At 34.0% G+C, this 15,921-nt stretch overlaps 2 protein-coding genes across 3 annotated transcripts in view; one reads left to right on the top strand and one right to left on the bottom strand.

Moving 5' to 3' along the window:
• The window catches only part of Mnat1 (MNAT1 component of CDK activating kinase), a 239,691-nt gene extending 233,872 nt beyond the window's left edge, over nucleotides 1–5,819 (top strand). Inside the window, exon 8 of the mRNA XM_046461149.2 lies at nucleotides 5,365–5,819. Coding sequence (XP_046317105.1) covers nucleotides 5,365–5,485 — 121 coding nt within the window. The 3' untranslated portion in view covers nucleotides 5,486–5,819. The remainder of the gene's footprint in view (nucleotides 1–5,364) is intronic.
• Nucleotides 5,820–7,329: 1,510 nt separating this feature from the next.
• Trmt5 (tRNA methyltransferase 5) lies at nucleotides 7,330–15,892 on the bottom strand. 2 transcript variants are annotated; one of them, XM_046461131.2, is made up of 5 exons: nucleotides 15,715–15,892; nucleotides 13,939–14,594; nucleotides 11,830–11,954; nucleotides 9,907–10,558; nucleotides 7,330–9,600 (listed from the first exon to the last, which is right to left on the bottom strand). In XM_046461131.2, the coding sequence occupies exons 1-5, from the start codon at nucleotides 15,759–15,761 to the stop codon at nucleotides 9,515–9,517; spliced, it is 1,566 nt and encodes a 521-aa protein (XP_046317087.1). In that variant the 5' UTR covers nucleotides 15,762–15,892; the 3' UTR covers nucleotides 7,330–9,514. The 2 variants fall into 2 exon arrangements, with proteins under 2 accessions (XP_046317087.1, XP_058440593.1); XM_058584610.1 differs by lacking the exon at nucleotides 15,715–15,892 and adding an exon at nucleotides 15,651–15,669.
• Nucleotides 15,893–15,921: the final 29 nt, after the last annotated feature.

The following is a 15,921-nucleotide window of genomic DNA, read 5'->3' as shown; positions in this document are numbered from 1 at the left end:
TGTAATTCATCTATTACTAGGCACTGTTAATCTCTTACTTTGTTCAATTTATAAATTTAACTTTATATCATAGGTATGCATGTATAGGAAGAAATATAGTATATATAAGATTCAGTATTATCTGCAGTTGCAGGCATCCATTGGGGTTCTTGGAACACAGCCCCTATGAATAAGTACTGTACTGAAATTAGCCAAACATATAATAAATACTCTGTTGTTGAGATAAACATTTTTTTATTTTGAAAAGTATATATAAGATCTGTCAAAAATCATATGGTCCATTAGCTGCTGTTAAGTTTATTTCATAACACCTGATTCCTGTGTTTGTTTGTATTATATAGTCAGAATCTATCCTTAGACATCTATCACTTGAGATATTCAACTCTACCAACAATAGGGTTCATAGTGTACGTTACATTCAAGTACCTATATCCTCTATATGTACTGTAGTTCACACTTAAATCAAGGAAGTATCCTGTATTATGTAATTAACCTTAACTTCAGTGGTAGCTCCTAAAACACCTAGTGTGCATAAATTTGATAGCAATAAATTGCAGTTTTCTTCAGTTATACATTTCTTCAGAATACCATATGACTTTTTAAATTTCTAAATCTGAGCTTTGGTGTTTGCATGGTCTAAATCTCTGGCATGATTGTTTGTACTAACATCCTTTAGTATAAATTTGAAATCACCTGATTAAAAAAACAAAGAATAACATGATGTCTATCTGTGAAAATTTGTTACATTTTAAAAGTGGAGTTCATGAAACCATGTGCTTTAACCAGACCACCCTCAGAATTATGGGAAATATGTCTGAATTATAATGCCTTTCCCCATTTATCTTAGAATATATGATTATCCATCTCCCTCTGTAGACAGTTTTATCTATTATTCTGATATTGTGTTTCAGTTAGGACATGTAAGCACTAACTTTAGTTTTTAGAAATGTTTCTGATTTTTAGTGATAATTATATTAATGAGTACCCTATTGTTTTGTTGGCCCCTCCCCAATCTCCCCTGCCTTGAATGCAGGGACATTTAACCACTGAGCCACATCACCAGCCCTTTTTATATTTTATTTTGAACAGGGACTTGCTACGTTGCTTAGGGCCTCAGCCTCCCAAGTCACTAGGTTTATAGGCACTGTAGTTTTTAAATTTCACTGACGTATACTTCAAGTTGTTAATGTAAATATTTTATAAATTTGGCTGAACTTCTTACAAGAGTTCTTGGTCTTGACAGCTGACAGCAGCTAGGTGATCTCTCTTAATAGACAGCTATCTTTGAATTTTGTGGGTTGGGACACAGATATGTTTGGAATTGGTGTTTAACACATGATAGAAAGGAGGGAAGGTAGGAGAACATGAGTCATCTTGTAAAGAGTCTTAGTCTCTAGAGTTCACTGCATTTCTTAGTTTGAACCAATCTAAGTTTTGAAGTCTTTATATGGCCTGATAATTTGAAGTTGAGAGAACTAATGTGAACTTCAAGTTTTGATTTCAACTTGCTTAGAGAATTCTAGATTCTCTAGAGCTAGTATGTTTCAAGGGTTATCGTGAACAGATTATGGCTGGAGGGGAAGAATGCTGCCTCTTGGTATTATTGAATGACAACCCCTGCCCTCTGCCCTAGCTAAGAACTCAAAGCATTGTTGAATAGCACTAAAATGAGCTGAGACAAGACTTGGGCCAGATGGTCAGAATAGGGCTTTAAAAGAAAGGATAAAAGAGTAATCTCACTTTCTTATGTTAAGGGACTGAGAAAATGAAGTCTGTCTGAAGCCAAGTGTAAATTATACCACCTTCTTTGGGAGTAAAAGCTGCTATATATTACAACAACAAGAACAAAGGCAGTGTAGACAATCAAAGTTTAGGAATAAACCTTCAAGTGTATTATTCTAATGCTTAGTTCTTTCTTACTTAACTTTCAGGACCCATTGCTCCTTTTTCTTCCCTGCTTCTCCAAAATCTATTTGAACAAATTTCGATGGATAATAATAGCAAAGGAAGGATTAACTTTTAGAGCATAATTATAACATAAGATGCCCTTTGTCCAAGAATTACATTAGACATGCATGCTTTTGAAAACATCCCTTTTTTAAAAAAAGAAAAACTTATTAAGAAATAAAGATATGAATTTTTAAAAACCTGAGTTTAGTCTGCTTTCAGTAAAATAAGGTACAGGTATCAAAATTAAGCAAACCACTTTGTCTTTCCTGTTTTTTGCTTATAAGCTTTACACATATTTAAAATAAACCCATGAAAAAACAGAAATAGTGTTCTGGGATTGGCTACGTAGACCAATTACCACCAGCCTCCAAAACCCAACTGAGCTTAAATTTTGGAAATAAATTTGACTAAGACTTCTTCCTCATTCTCTTATATAATGGTTTACATGAAATGATACTCATCTCTGCCAGAAACCCCAGGAATCCTATTCAGTGATTTATTTTTAATGGTCATGGAAGAATTAAAACAACAGAGGTGAGGATTAGGGTTAAAAAAAAAAAAAAAGTCAGAAAAATACTATATTCTCATTGTGTGGTTTCAGTGTAACAAATCTTTAAAAATACTTGGGCATACCACAATAATTAAAGGGCTTAAGAACATAAAATAAGGTACCTAGAAAATAAAAGCCCACAACTGAATAAGAATGAATTGTTTTATTTTTTAATTGGAATTTAATATAGGTTACCATGGTGAAAATATTTAGAAGTACTTAGCAGTAACAGTTTTGTGCAGCCCTAGAAATCTGAAACAACAATATAAATAGGCAGGACTCTTAAAGACTCATACTCCCAGACAAGTTTAATGTGAGTGATTGCTAGAGGGGGAGTGTATTTTCTTCAGAGCTATGCAAAGAAATTTTAATTGACTTGATTTTGGCAGTTAGAATCATACAACTTAGCTTTAATAACTCAAATTTTAAAATATTTGCTCATTGCTCTATATTATGACTATTCAAGAAATACTATTTTTAAACACTAATCATTTTAGATAAACTATTAAAATACATTTATGGCCTCTATGAGTATGACTGTTTATTACATTTTACCTATAAAAGCTGAACTGTTTTATATACTCTTTATGGAAACAGTGCACAGTCATAAATTAAAAGATGCAACTGTTTTGGATATTTTACTGGTGGTCCTGTGTTTTCCTGCCAGCGGTGCAGCTGTTTCAGGTTTCTCAGGATAACATATAAAAAGTTGTATGCACACTACAAGTTTATGATGGAATTGCCAAGCCAGAGATGGTATGACTCAACTTTCCCAGAAGCAAGCTGTACAAAATGTGATTAATCAAAACAGTTAGCTGTACAGTGGTTTGAATCACAGCTATGAAAACCAATCCTCATTTTGTAATAGTTGTCTTCTTAGAGTTGACAAAAATTTTCTGGTGGGTGGCTTCTGCAATGAGTGAACAGTCATTGGAGCTAAAACTATGCTTTCCTTTTGAGGATCTGAGGAAAGAAAGCAACATCATCTGGTGTGTAGTTAAAAATTAACTAGAAACTTGTGTCAGGAATGGAACATTTCATTTCCAATTTGCCTGTAAAAATATTACTCACTTCTTATTTGTATGGTGGTTATTAAGTTCCTTTTGAAGCCAGGTTGATTTTTTTTTAAGTTTTTTGGGATGACTTAATATCTCATTTCTTATGCATAAGAAATCTTAACAGTTGACATTTTATTATATTCTGGAAGGTAATAAGCAGATAACTTTATAACCATATGGTAGATTTGGCAAATCCCTATTTAAGTCTAACATGATCTAAAGCTCTAATATTTGACAGTAACTGCTTAATAATGGTAGTATTCAAAGTGTGATGCATCCTAGGAGAGTATGTAAGATGGGATGTGGGGAAATATCAAAACTTTTATCTAAATTTTTTGTCTCATCCTTTGAATTATCTATTTATACATATTTTATAATATTTTAATATGAAGAGCACATTTTTTCAAAATAATTAAAATAATTTACTACAATAATATGTGTATAAAGGTTACATATAAAAGCATATAGTGATTTTTTTAAAATAAGTATACAAATTTTGGAGATGAATGTGCAGATATTTTGTCCTGCTATAAATATAGTACCAAAATAGTTTTAAATCATTGCTCAATAAATATTCCTTTCTCCCTTCCCCTTTCTTGTTTCACCCTTGGCAGAGTAGCAAAGAATTAACACATTAATTTGTGGTATTATGAATAAATTCTAGCCAATTTCAGAAGCTTAACCTGCATCTTATTTTGTCCACTTTTTCTATTTGGTCTCTTATGTTGCCATATACTTTTCACTCACACAAGCTTATTAAATATGGATACAATAAAATACCAACTTATTATGTTAGAAATATAAGTTGCTCATGCATTAAGATCTTGACACACAGGAAGTTTGAATGAATGAGTAGAAAATGTTCCAAAGTATTAAAATGTTCTGGTACCTGATTTATTCATTTGCTACACCCATAATTCTAAAATGGGTGAAGCTGCTTTACTTCCTGAGACCTGAAGAAACAATGTGGTTTCCTAACCAGACATTAAAGCAATGCTATAAATATTTGTTTTCCAGTAGTGTTCATAGTCATGTTAAATAGTTGTACCTCCAATTAGGATTGTCCTTTTTTTTTTTTTTAGGCCTGTTTTATCTATTTTCATCAAGGTAAAAAAGTTTTAATTGCTGAAAAGACTGCTTGTAGTTGAAGAAAAATTATGTCTATTTTTTTGAGGCCAAAAGACTCTTCTGTACTTATTATTTGAGACATTATTTTGATCTCAGACTCAGTGTAAGAGTTAAAAAAAAAAAATTCTTGAACATGTGATTTTTCTAAGGTTTCTCTTCCTACAAAGAAGAAAATATACTTTTGAAATACATGATTTTGAAGGAACCAGTGTGTTCTCTCTCCTCTACCCCATTTTTTTAAACATATTTAGGAGTTTGCGTTAAAGCGTTTATGCAAAAATATTAGTACTATGGTAGAGTTTTGTTACTGTGTATTTATTGAGTATGCCAGAAATAGAGCATTTGTTAGGTGTCCAAACAAAAGCCAACAAATAAGTCCTGAAAATTGTGAAGCAGTGAACATATTAATAGCAAGTATTATCTGAAACCTTCAGAATTGCTTTTAAATATTACTGTAATTTGCTTTGCTCTGTAATTAAGTAGTAGTGTAGACACTCCATGTATACTGTGTTTCCTTTTGAAAGGTAATGATCCACTTATAAAAAGCCTGAACATTTCGGTCTCAGAATTCCTCTTTAAAATTGAAATCAGTTTTGCTCTTGCTTTGTAAAATGTTACCAATTTGTGTGTGCTTTTTATATCAGTGTTATACTTTGTTTCTCCCCCCCCCCCCCCCAGGTATTTAAGCCACGTCAGAGCTGCTTCTCCACAGGACCTTGCTGGAGGCTATACTTCTTCTCTTGCTTGTCACAGAGCGCTACAGGATGCATTCAGTGGGCTTTTCTGGCACCCCAGTTAACCTTTATTTCTCCATTTGTAAGATTTGGACCATGGAGTCGAACCAGGGGGCTAGAAAAAGCTGACTTTGTAAAATTATAGCCATATGCAGCTGCATAACAGGACTATCACTAGCAGCTGTGTTAAAGTATTTACAAAGAGAAAATTTCAGAACTAAGCTGAGAAATATAGGAAATACTTATCTGTGAAAAGATTTATTTTTTACTTATTTTTTTTTCTGACAGGATTGAGGCATTGCTTCTCATCTGATGAGAGGAATAAATAATTCACCTATGTATGTTTAAGGTTGACAGACTTGTAAAATCTTTTTAAAAATAAAGCTAGACTTTATAGTACATTTTGTGGTTTTTCTTTTATTGCAGTGTTTTACTTGAACACATTTTAAAATGCCATTTTGATTACAACATTCAGTGTTAATATCCAAGTCTATTATTTCTTCTCATAAAATTTCTTTTTTTCTAATGTCTTCTTAATACCAGTCCAGACAAGTGGATATATTCCATTCTACCAGCAGGTTGTGGCAAGTAAAACCTGACCTGTGATAATGTTACTCCCTTAATATTAAGAATTCAGGGCCTGTTTTCAGCAGTGAAAAGTGAGGGAAACCTTGATCAAGGTGTTATGGTTCCCAGCTGTGAGGCATATGCAGGATAAACCAGATCACAGCATTAACATTAACCTGCTTTAATGACAGATTCAAAGAAGTAAGTTACTAAAACTTAATACTTAAATGGCACCTTTCACCTCCAATGTGAGCTCATTTTATGTCGAAATGTTAGAGACTAGAAAACATACATTTAAAATGAAATTTACCTATGTGTAAATTTAGGCTCTGATGTAGTTTCCCATTGATAACTTCAAAGGCTTTTATTATACCCAGGTTTTGCTTAGAGTTTGATTGTGAATAGGATGGACATTTGCAGTATCTCAGATACCTTGTATAAATCTGTTACATAGGCCACTGCATATGAACATAGCATCAAAGAAATTAAATGATCTCCTGCCATATCACTATCACAATAGAAGTCAATTATATGGGTCAAAAGTTACGGAAAACAAGACTTGTTATATTATGGTGGAATATTTGTGTGTCACAACACTGCCTTATATAGGGATTAATTTCAGGAGTACATTTTTATCTTAATTACACTTCTGTCTTTGATAAAATGAGAAAACCAAGGTATTAATTAAATTGACTAGGCCAAGATCATATGCACAAATTAATAGAAAGCCAGAATTAGAACAGGTTGGTTTGTTTTTAATCTAAGTCCAATTCTAGCTATACCCTACCAGGGTGCCTGTCCTATTCCTTTTATCTATTAGGTATGACTAATGGAAGATTTATTTTTTATACTACAACCTATAAATCTGTTCAAAGAATAGTGAGAACATCAAACTCACAGTTTAGGCTTTGCTGCGCTCAACTGCAAAAAAAAAAAATCTATTTAAAGAGAATGAGCCAGGCATAGTGGTCTGCACCTAATTCCAGCAACTCTGGAGTCTGAGGCAAAAGGATCACAAGTTCTAGGGTAGCCTTGGCAATTTAGCGAGACCCTGTCTCAAAATAAAAATTAAAAAGGTCTGGGAGTATAACTCAGTGATAGAACACCCCTGTGTTAAATCCCTACTGGCACAAAAAAAAAGAGATCATTCAAATAAAACATTGCAAAGGCTAATAAAAACATTTCAAAGGCTTTAAAGACTGACTTTGAGCCTGCCTTAGAAGTTAACTGACCTATTAAATGAAATGGAATTGTGAAAAGATAACCTAATGACAACAGAAATATTCTAAACAGATGGGCTTATCTCCTTCCCTTCCAATGATTTCCTCTCAAACACAAAAACTTTACAAATCTTTCAACTCTTTAATCCCCAGCCTTTTAACATTTTGTAATACTACAGCAGAAATGATCAACAAAGTACTGTATTACATATTTGCCAGGCACTTTTCTCCCTGCTTTATGTATTACCTAATCCTTACAACAGTGCTAATATTTTCCCTATTTTAACAGATGAGGAAATGCAAGTTAAGTAACTTGCCAGGAGTCAATACAACATAAAAATAGCAGAGCTGGGATTTGAACCCAAGTGGTCAGGCTCCAGAGTCCATAATTGTTAAACTGTCAAGTATATAAATAACAGCTCTGCTAAAACCAGGTCTGGGTAGTCAGACTTCGTAAGACTTCGTAAGACTTCTAGGAAGGTTTGAAGAACAAGTATCTTGACCTTCTATGGGACATAAATGACATGAACTAAATGATCTTGTTGATATCCTGAGAAGTTCTGAGAAAGTCATTATATTGAAATTGTTTTGCTAACAACTACCTTCTTTTTAAAGCAGGTATTAAAAGAATGGAATACATAAATATTTCTTCTAAAAGCTTTTCTTAGAAGCTATCTTTTGGTGGTCCATGGGTGGTAAGAAAATAATTTTAAAAATCCAATTAAGGTGGCAAGAATCTGTTAAAAAGTTATCAAAATTTTAAAAATTGTACCCAATGAGTTTTCTAGCTGTTATTTTCTAATGGTTTCATCAAGAGTTTACTTGAGATCACATCTGAAAGTTTAAGGTGAGCCTAGATTTAAATAATGAAATAATAACACATTTATTTACCCACTCTAAATGAAAAGGGTAAGATTTAAAATACTAATTGAAGCATTTAAATATTGTTTTCTTTATAATTACAATATATTCTGTCTAATTAAGGGTTGATATGAACATCATTTATACATGTACTTTCCAGCCTAACATCAGCATACAGTTCTTGGGTTGAGTTTCAAAACAGTTTTGAATTTCAGTGCATTTAGGCAAGAAAGAAGGGTTCTAATTCACTCCTGAAAGGGATACATGCTATGTGTTTCAACTACAGAACATTCTGGGAAAGATCAAACTGTGACAAGTGCTTTGTCTGGTGGTAGTAATGCATATTGTATTGTTTTCAGTTAGCTATAGATTTTTGTCATCTAATTCAGTGTTGAAATAATTCACACTCCACTGTGCTTTCAAAGCACAACATTCCAAGTCCACTTTTCTTGTCCTGATATAAGTATGTACTGATAATAAAAAAGTTTGTGGCTGGGCTGTATATATGGCATAAATGTTGAGTTACTACATCCATGTCACTGTGATTTGTAGTGTGGTAAGCAACAATATGAAGATGTGTCACGGTAAGACTGTGGTGCAACTGTTCACTTTGCTGCTGTATTAAGAAAGTAGCTATAGACAGTATGAAAACATGAGTAGGGGATGTTCCAGTAAAACTTTATGTACGGGCTAGGGTTGTGGCTCAGTGGTAGAGTGCTCGCCTAGCATATGCAAGGCCCTGGGTTCGATCCTCAGCACCACATAAAAATAAAGAAATAAATAAAGGTATTATGTTAAACTACAACTAAAAAAAGTAAATATTAAAAAAAAAAAAAAACCTTTATGTACACTGAAACTCAAATTTCATGTTTTTCACATGTCACAAAATGCAACCATTTGAATCTCAGGTTGAAGGCCAGAAAGGTGGCGAACCAATACTACAAACAGGTGGTGGGCCAGATTCAGCCTATAGAATGTGATTTGTGTGTCCCTGCTCTAAGTAATATCATATTTTAATGACTCTTTATAGTGCTCTAAGTAATATCATATTTTAATGACTTTTTATAGTGATAACCAGTACTAGAGAAGTACTTGCGTAAAATAACTATACTCTTTCACTAAATATGACTAAAATGTGTTATTAATACCTTCCTAGGTAGATAGCAATTACTCTATCTTCAAAAACGACTTCCTAAGACAGACAATATTTAAGTGTATTTAACGGATAAACAGATGTAATTTAGATTATAAAATAATTACATAGTATAATTTAGATAAAAATATAGTTAGTACATTTAGTTAAATTTTAATTTAGTGACAGTTTATAAAATAGCAGGGTAAAGTATAAGGGTTAAGTAGTAAAGGAATGCTACAATTTTATGAAATCACATAAGTTGTATTTCATTACATATAAGTCTAGTGGGCAGATGGGAAAAACATTTACAATTAAGTGTTTGAAGCAATTTGTGTGTTTCCTTCTGAAAAGACATTATCTGTCTTTTGCCGTTTAAGAGGTGGATCTTCGCCATACTCTGTAATAAAAACAGAAAACATATTTTAGATAAGATACTTAACAGTTGAAAGTACTACTAAAAAATACAGGCATTTTAAGAATTGTAATATGGCCAATTTAGATATGAAATAACATTCCTGTGGATTTATTACTTGAATGAAATAGAATTCTGTTTAACTGAACATTTGGAGAAACAAGTCAAAATTGAATGGCAAGGGGTGTGAACCAAAATAATGAACTAGAAGCAATTTCCAAATTTAATAGTGTATCCCAAAGAAAGCTACAAGGTATTATAGTTTCATTAAATTCTCCAGAAATTTCTCACCTAGATTTATGGTCTGGTTCTTGTAGAGTATAGAAGCAGGAATCTGAAAGGTGATGCAGAGCATTTCCTTGTTAGGGGCCACATTTCTTACTAGATGAACTGAACTGCATGCTTCCAAGGAAATGCCTAACACTGCTCCAGCTTGTTGCTGAACATCTTTAGCAGGATTAACATCTTTAGAAAAGCTGTAACAGTGTACTATGGGAAGGAGGTCACTGCTGCATGGCTGCCCATCTAAAAGTGATTTGAAAGCACAGAGAAACTCTATAGCCTTTGCTGGCAAATTCATGACAATGTGGACAGAGTGTTTTCTTTCTTTTGGCAGTGCCAGCTGCTGCATTAACTCTTCTCTGACTGGTCCTTGGAGAAAGTCTTTACCATCCAAGTTGAAGACTTTCACCTTTTTGTCTACTTTATTTAATTTACAATTGTGTAACAGCCATTTATGGGATTCAGGATTAAGATCATTGGCAAATACAGTGCAGTTTTTCTTTGCTGCTGGAACAGCAAAGGGCCCAACTCCAGCAAAAACATCAAATAGGACATCCCCAGGCTTTAGAAGTTCTGTGATACGGCTGTGTTCTGTGGAGAGACGAGGATTCCAATAGACTTTTGAAAAATCAAATTCATAGGTGTAGTTGTTTTCCCGAACCTGAAAAAGTCATATAATGTTTTTAGTCAATCTGCTTGGTCCTAAATTCCAGCCACTGATTTTGGAAAGGTATGCCTAGTCACATGAGCACACACACACATTTAAATTTACTACTATTAGAAAAGTAACAGTGCATTTAAAGGCACTTTAATTAGAATTCTGGTGTTTATGCTATTCTTGGGGCCAGTTAATATCTTGAATTGGACTTTTTCATGAGGAAAGTTATCAAATAGTCATCTACCTCAATCCCAAAAGACCATGGAGTCATTTCCAGATCACATGAGGAAATTTTCAGAAAGGCCAACTGGCTGACTGGTTTAACTAGACTCTTATGTCATAGATGGAGAGAAAAAACATCATTTAAAACAACACAACACACACATCTTTATAAGTAGCTAAACTAAACTGTAGATAGCAATTCTGCATAGCAAACAAGCTTTCCTTTTTTTATAGTTTTCAGTTAGTAAAAGGGAGGCAATGGTAGCTGTGTCATTAAGTTTTGAGGTACTTTACTATTTTTAGACAGTTATTTGAACTTTGCAAATTTCATGTCTATAAACGAGAGCCAGTTTATAGAGTAATCATTCCCATATTGTTATTTCTTTTCCCAAATTTGAGTTTTCATGGCTAAACTAAATACATACAGTGGTGCCGAGTCTTGAACAAAAGTAGTTTCTTTTGGGTCTATCACAGACACGTTTGAAAACAGAAAATAAAATTATAATCATGGAATATGACTCAGCCATTGTTAATATCCTTATTTTATTGAGGAAAAAAAATCAAAGACTAGAAAGTTCCTAACATATAAATCCAGTAAAAATATATTTTCTATCTCCGCCTTTCCTGGACCTTAATTTCAAATTTGAACGTATTTCTGTTGCCCTTCCAACCTCATCAAACGTTCCAGAGTTGGAAATGTTTTTGCAAGTCTCTGCCAACTAAAAGTATCTCTGGGTGTAACCAGGAAGGTTTAAATATGTCTTTATCCTACAACTTGCTTTTTTTGTCAGTTAACCTGTCAATGGGCAATTTATTTTAACAATTACAGAGATAAAAAATATTTAATGATGGAGTAGTCCACTGGATTTAACCAATTCCTTTGAAAAGGCTTTATCTGTGAATATCATTCCATCAATAGTACATAAATATACACAATCTTCAACTTATTAATATTTGATGTTATAAATACTTTAAATCTTTTTCATCTATTACAATTCTAAACATTATTCTTGATATACACCATACTAGGAAAAAAACAAAAGATTTTGTACCTTGGTCAGCATGTTCTCTTCTCCAGATAGCACTTCCATTTGGAAATTTCGATATGTATTGTCAATATTATTGATTTTATTTACTGCTGAGGTGATTCCTGGATTTTTGTCAATCATAACTTGGCCTAAAAGATGAAAAATTCATAATAAAAATAACCTGCTGGTTGCAGAACAAAAGCTAGTGGAAATATTAAATGAATTGTCTTTTCCTTCGGTTTAAAGATTTAAAACTATAATGTGTGTAATGTTGCATACAATTCTAAAAATTCAACAGATTACTAAAATTAATATCTGACAGTCTCTAATACAAAAAATATATGGGTACTTTTTTTTTTTTTTTTTCCATTTCTGAGGATTGAACCCAGCAGTGCTCACTCGGCTATGTCTCCAGCCTTTTTTTAAATTTTTTGAGACAAAGTCTTGCCAGATTGTCCAGGATGGTCTCATACTTTCCATCTTTTATACCTCAACCACCCAAGTAGCTGGGATTAAAGGCATAGGCCACCCACACCTGGCTTATTTTTCCATGTTTTTATTAAATCTTCTCAAATGTACATCAAGTGAGCAAAAAAGGTAGACCATAGGAATTGTAAAGAATGGAAAGAAGAGATGCAAATACACTGGCAACAAATGGTCTCAGAAAACACCAGCAAAAACATCTGCCTGTCCCCACTGGCCTCAAACCAAATGTTTGTTTTACTGTGGGTTTGAAACCAGTGCCTCCACTTTGGAAATCTACGTCAGCAAAACAATGTTTCCAACAACAATAAGACTCTTTAGAGTTATCTAAATAAAACATAATTTACTTCAATTGTAATATCACAGCAGAAAAGCTATAAAGTACATCAGAAATGGCATATTGATGCTTTTTAACTGAAGTCTGTTTTTTTGTCAGCACTTCAAAAGTTTATCATAATCTATATATCTATCTGTACCTCATTGCATAAGGAAAGATAATTTGTTAGTAAAAAGTACTCAGTAACAGAAATATGCTGAAATACAATCAGAATTTGTCTTAATCTTCCCAATAATTAGATACCTGATTCTGAATAATATCTAACTCTAATCAATTGTTACTTTTATTCTATTCTGCTTCAGGTAACTGAACTCAATTTTCGAGTATTCAGGTTTATTTTAAATGAGGAATGAAATTTTAAAAATAAAAAGTAATTCTGAAGTTCTAATGATAAAAGGTTTAAAATTACTACTGTATGGAAATATTTCTTTTTAAATTTTGAGTGCCTCTTCATGAGATGTTAAAAGTAGAAATGAGATAGTAATGTTTGAGTTAGGGTAGACAATGACTATAGGAAATCCTACACTTGATATCAGTTACAATTATAAGGATCTGCTTAAGTATTTATTATGTTACCATTAGGCATTATCAATCCCTTTCATCAATTAAAAACAAAGGAAATGCCTAGCAGCACAGTTCTAAAATTCTACCCATGCAAAGTACTGTATACCACACCTTTTAAAGCTGAAAGTAATTCCCAGAAGTTCTGAAAATTACTCTTATTCTTAAGTAATCTGAAAAATGCATGGACATCAAATATTTCTATAAGGATAAGGATAATTTTGATTAGTCTTCTGTTTTTTATCCTAAAGAATCAAGGTCTCAAGTTTAAACCTGGAGCTACAGATACAGGACACACATAAACATTATTTCTAAAAAGCTAGGAACACTAAAAAAAAAAGTATGGTGAGTAACATATAGAAGAGGTTTAATTAGTTGAATCAACGAACACATAAAGTAAGCAATGTTGTACTTTTGGCGATACAATACTCAAATTCATGAAACTTAGTACTGAATATTGTACCAAGGGCCTAATAGTCTTGTGCACCAAAAGGAAGAATTCTTTTCAAGATAGAACAAATTTTTCTGTATTGGTGTACATAAAAACCTGGACCAGCATGTAGAGACTGCTGACTCGGGAAAGGGTATTCCAAAATGGCCCTCAGAAGAAGATATGTGGCTGGAGATCTGGCTTAAAATTACAATGATAAACTGTTCTGCTTCTATAATTTGGCATTTCAAAAAAATTAAGAAATGAAAATAGAATTTGCCATTTGTTTTCTAGTACATGAATATCACTACAACTCACCTACCAATTAAATGCTTGAAAGGGAGCTGATGATCTCGAAGATTCAGGTGTGCAATATGTCCAACTCGGCTAAACCCTGAAATCACATCTTGACCTTTAGGAAGCACAGCTCTCAAGATTTCTTCTGACTTAAAGTTGTCATAAGTTAGTTCCAAACTATATTTAGAAATCTGTGGACTGACATTAAGTTGCTTTAAAGTACTGAGTTCTGCTTTCTCAAAGGAATCACAAGTAAACATTTTATAGGGATCCAACATAATTAGTCTATTTTCTTCATCTTCTGGATCTTCAATCACCCGCTTTATGCCTGGGCGCTGCAGTGCTACCCTTTTAAGGGATCGCATCACTCTGCTGACTATTTCTTTCCTCACTTTAAGCACTGGAATGGTGACTGTCTTTTTAAAAGCTGTTCTATCAAGTTTCATCATTCCTCGAACATCAGAAGGTGGTGAAAATAACTCAGAGTCTCTTTTATTTGCTTCTATTTCTGGCATGGTTGAGAATCTTTTTCTTTGACCCCAAAAGAAAATATCAGGCACTTTCCTAAGCTTTTGTGTCACTGTTATCCATGCTAGTGGGATCAGCAATTCTGATACAGTTGCATTACAGTTTTCCACTTTCAGAAGTCTTCTTGAGAATATAAATGGCCTCCATACAACTCTTTAAGAAAGAAAGAAAGAAAGAAAGAAAGAAAGAATCCATTTTAAAAATACCACAAAGCTACAAATGAACACATTCACAACGACTTTTGAGATAAAACTATTAAAAATTTCAAATAACCTAAATTCTCATAAATAAAACAACCTATGGGAGAAGTATACTATCTTTTCCAGAATATGACTTTTATAAATAGTAAAAAATGTGGAGTTTCATCCCACATTATGCTACATCATTAGTGATCCATCTGCCTCCCTATACTCAATAAGCCTTTGAATCTACAGAATGCATTTGGGATTGGAAGCCTGATATTTGACTCAAAGTGTCATGTTTAGATGAAATGGTTATTATATACGATATTACCAATAGCAATATAGTGCTACTGGATACACTTGTGGGTGCTTATTGTATCAGATGCTATATTATTAAATATCGGGAGGTGTGTAGGGTTGCATCCTCATTTTGTAAAAGACCTGCGTAAGCGAAGGCTCAGAAGTAAGTTAACTCACTCAAAGTCTTTTGCTGGTAAGTAGCCGAGCAAGGACTAAAACCAGGTAAGACTGACCTTAGTGCTTGTGTTCCTAATACAGTATATTGTTAGGTTGTTTGTCTTCCATGCTTTACTGCCACATGTCCTAACTTTAAAGCAGAGTCTAACGTATTTTGAGGACAAGGGGCTTTCCTGAATGTTTTAAACACTGTCATTCACTTTGTTTTCTAAAATAGCAAACAAGTAATTGTAAGGGGAAAGGGCCCGGCACCAGAATCCTGTAAAGCGACAAAGTCAAACCTCAACCTCACACTCAGGATTTAAATTGCGTCTAGCACTTTTAACCAGGTGGGTGATGCTTGGTAAATTTGAGTCCCGTTGTCCCATTTGTAAATGTGGCTAAAAGTTGGTATAAAACAGCATTTTAAGCAGATTGCTTATTACCCAGTACTCGAACCTAAGCTAAACCGGATGGCAGGGTGGCCTCGCAGCACTTCCGCGCTCCAGCGGCCAAGGCGACGTGCCGCCCCAGGGCTGCACTATCAAGGGTCCCGCGGCTGCCACCTCACCAATTGCACCTTCCCAATTCCAGGGTCGCTCTGGCAGCTGGCTTGAAGACCAGCCCCCTCTCACCTCATGCTCTGGTGCGGCTCGAAAATGGGTCGCAGACGTGACGTCATCACTGATCGCCGCGGAGGGGTACCGTCATCAAATCACGACGAGTGGCTCCTTTCTTCCTTGCCCCAGTGAGGTTCCGGAACCCGGAAGGGTCGGGCCCGTAACCCCGCCTCTGGAGCGATTAACGCCTGGAGCGTAGAGCACGAATTGAGGCACGCGGAT

Source organism: Marmota monax, unplaced genomic scaffold (assembly GCF_021218885.2).
Source record: "Marmota monax isolate L192 unplaced genomic scaffold, Marmota_monax_Labrador192_F-V1.1 WCK01_AAM20220418_F8-fsc00001, whole genome shotgun sequence".
NCBI lineage: Eukaryota > Metazoa > Chordata > Mammalia > Rodentia > Sciuridae > Marmota > Marmota monax.
Note: the sequence above shows the minus strand (reverse complement) of the source record. Positions and strands in the feature narration are given on the sequence as shown.

What these genes read in the sequence shown, in the direction of transcription:
- Trmt5 (XM_046461131.2), bottom strand. Translation starts at nt 15,761, where the DNA reads ATGACGTCACGTCTGCGACCCATTTTCGAGCCGCACCAGAGCATGAG. An exon ending in AAGAGAACATGCTGACCAAG is followed by an intron (nt 10,559 to 11,829) that starts GTACAAAATCTT and finishes TGACTTTTTCAG; the next exon opens with GTTCGGGAAAACAACTACAC. An exon ending in GAACCAGACCATAAATCTAG is followed by an intron (nt 9,601 to 9,906) that starts GTGAGAAATTTC and finishes TTTTTATTACAG; the next exon opens with AGTATGGCGAAGATCCACCT.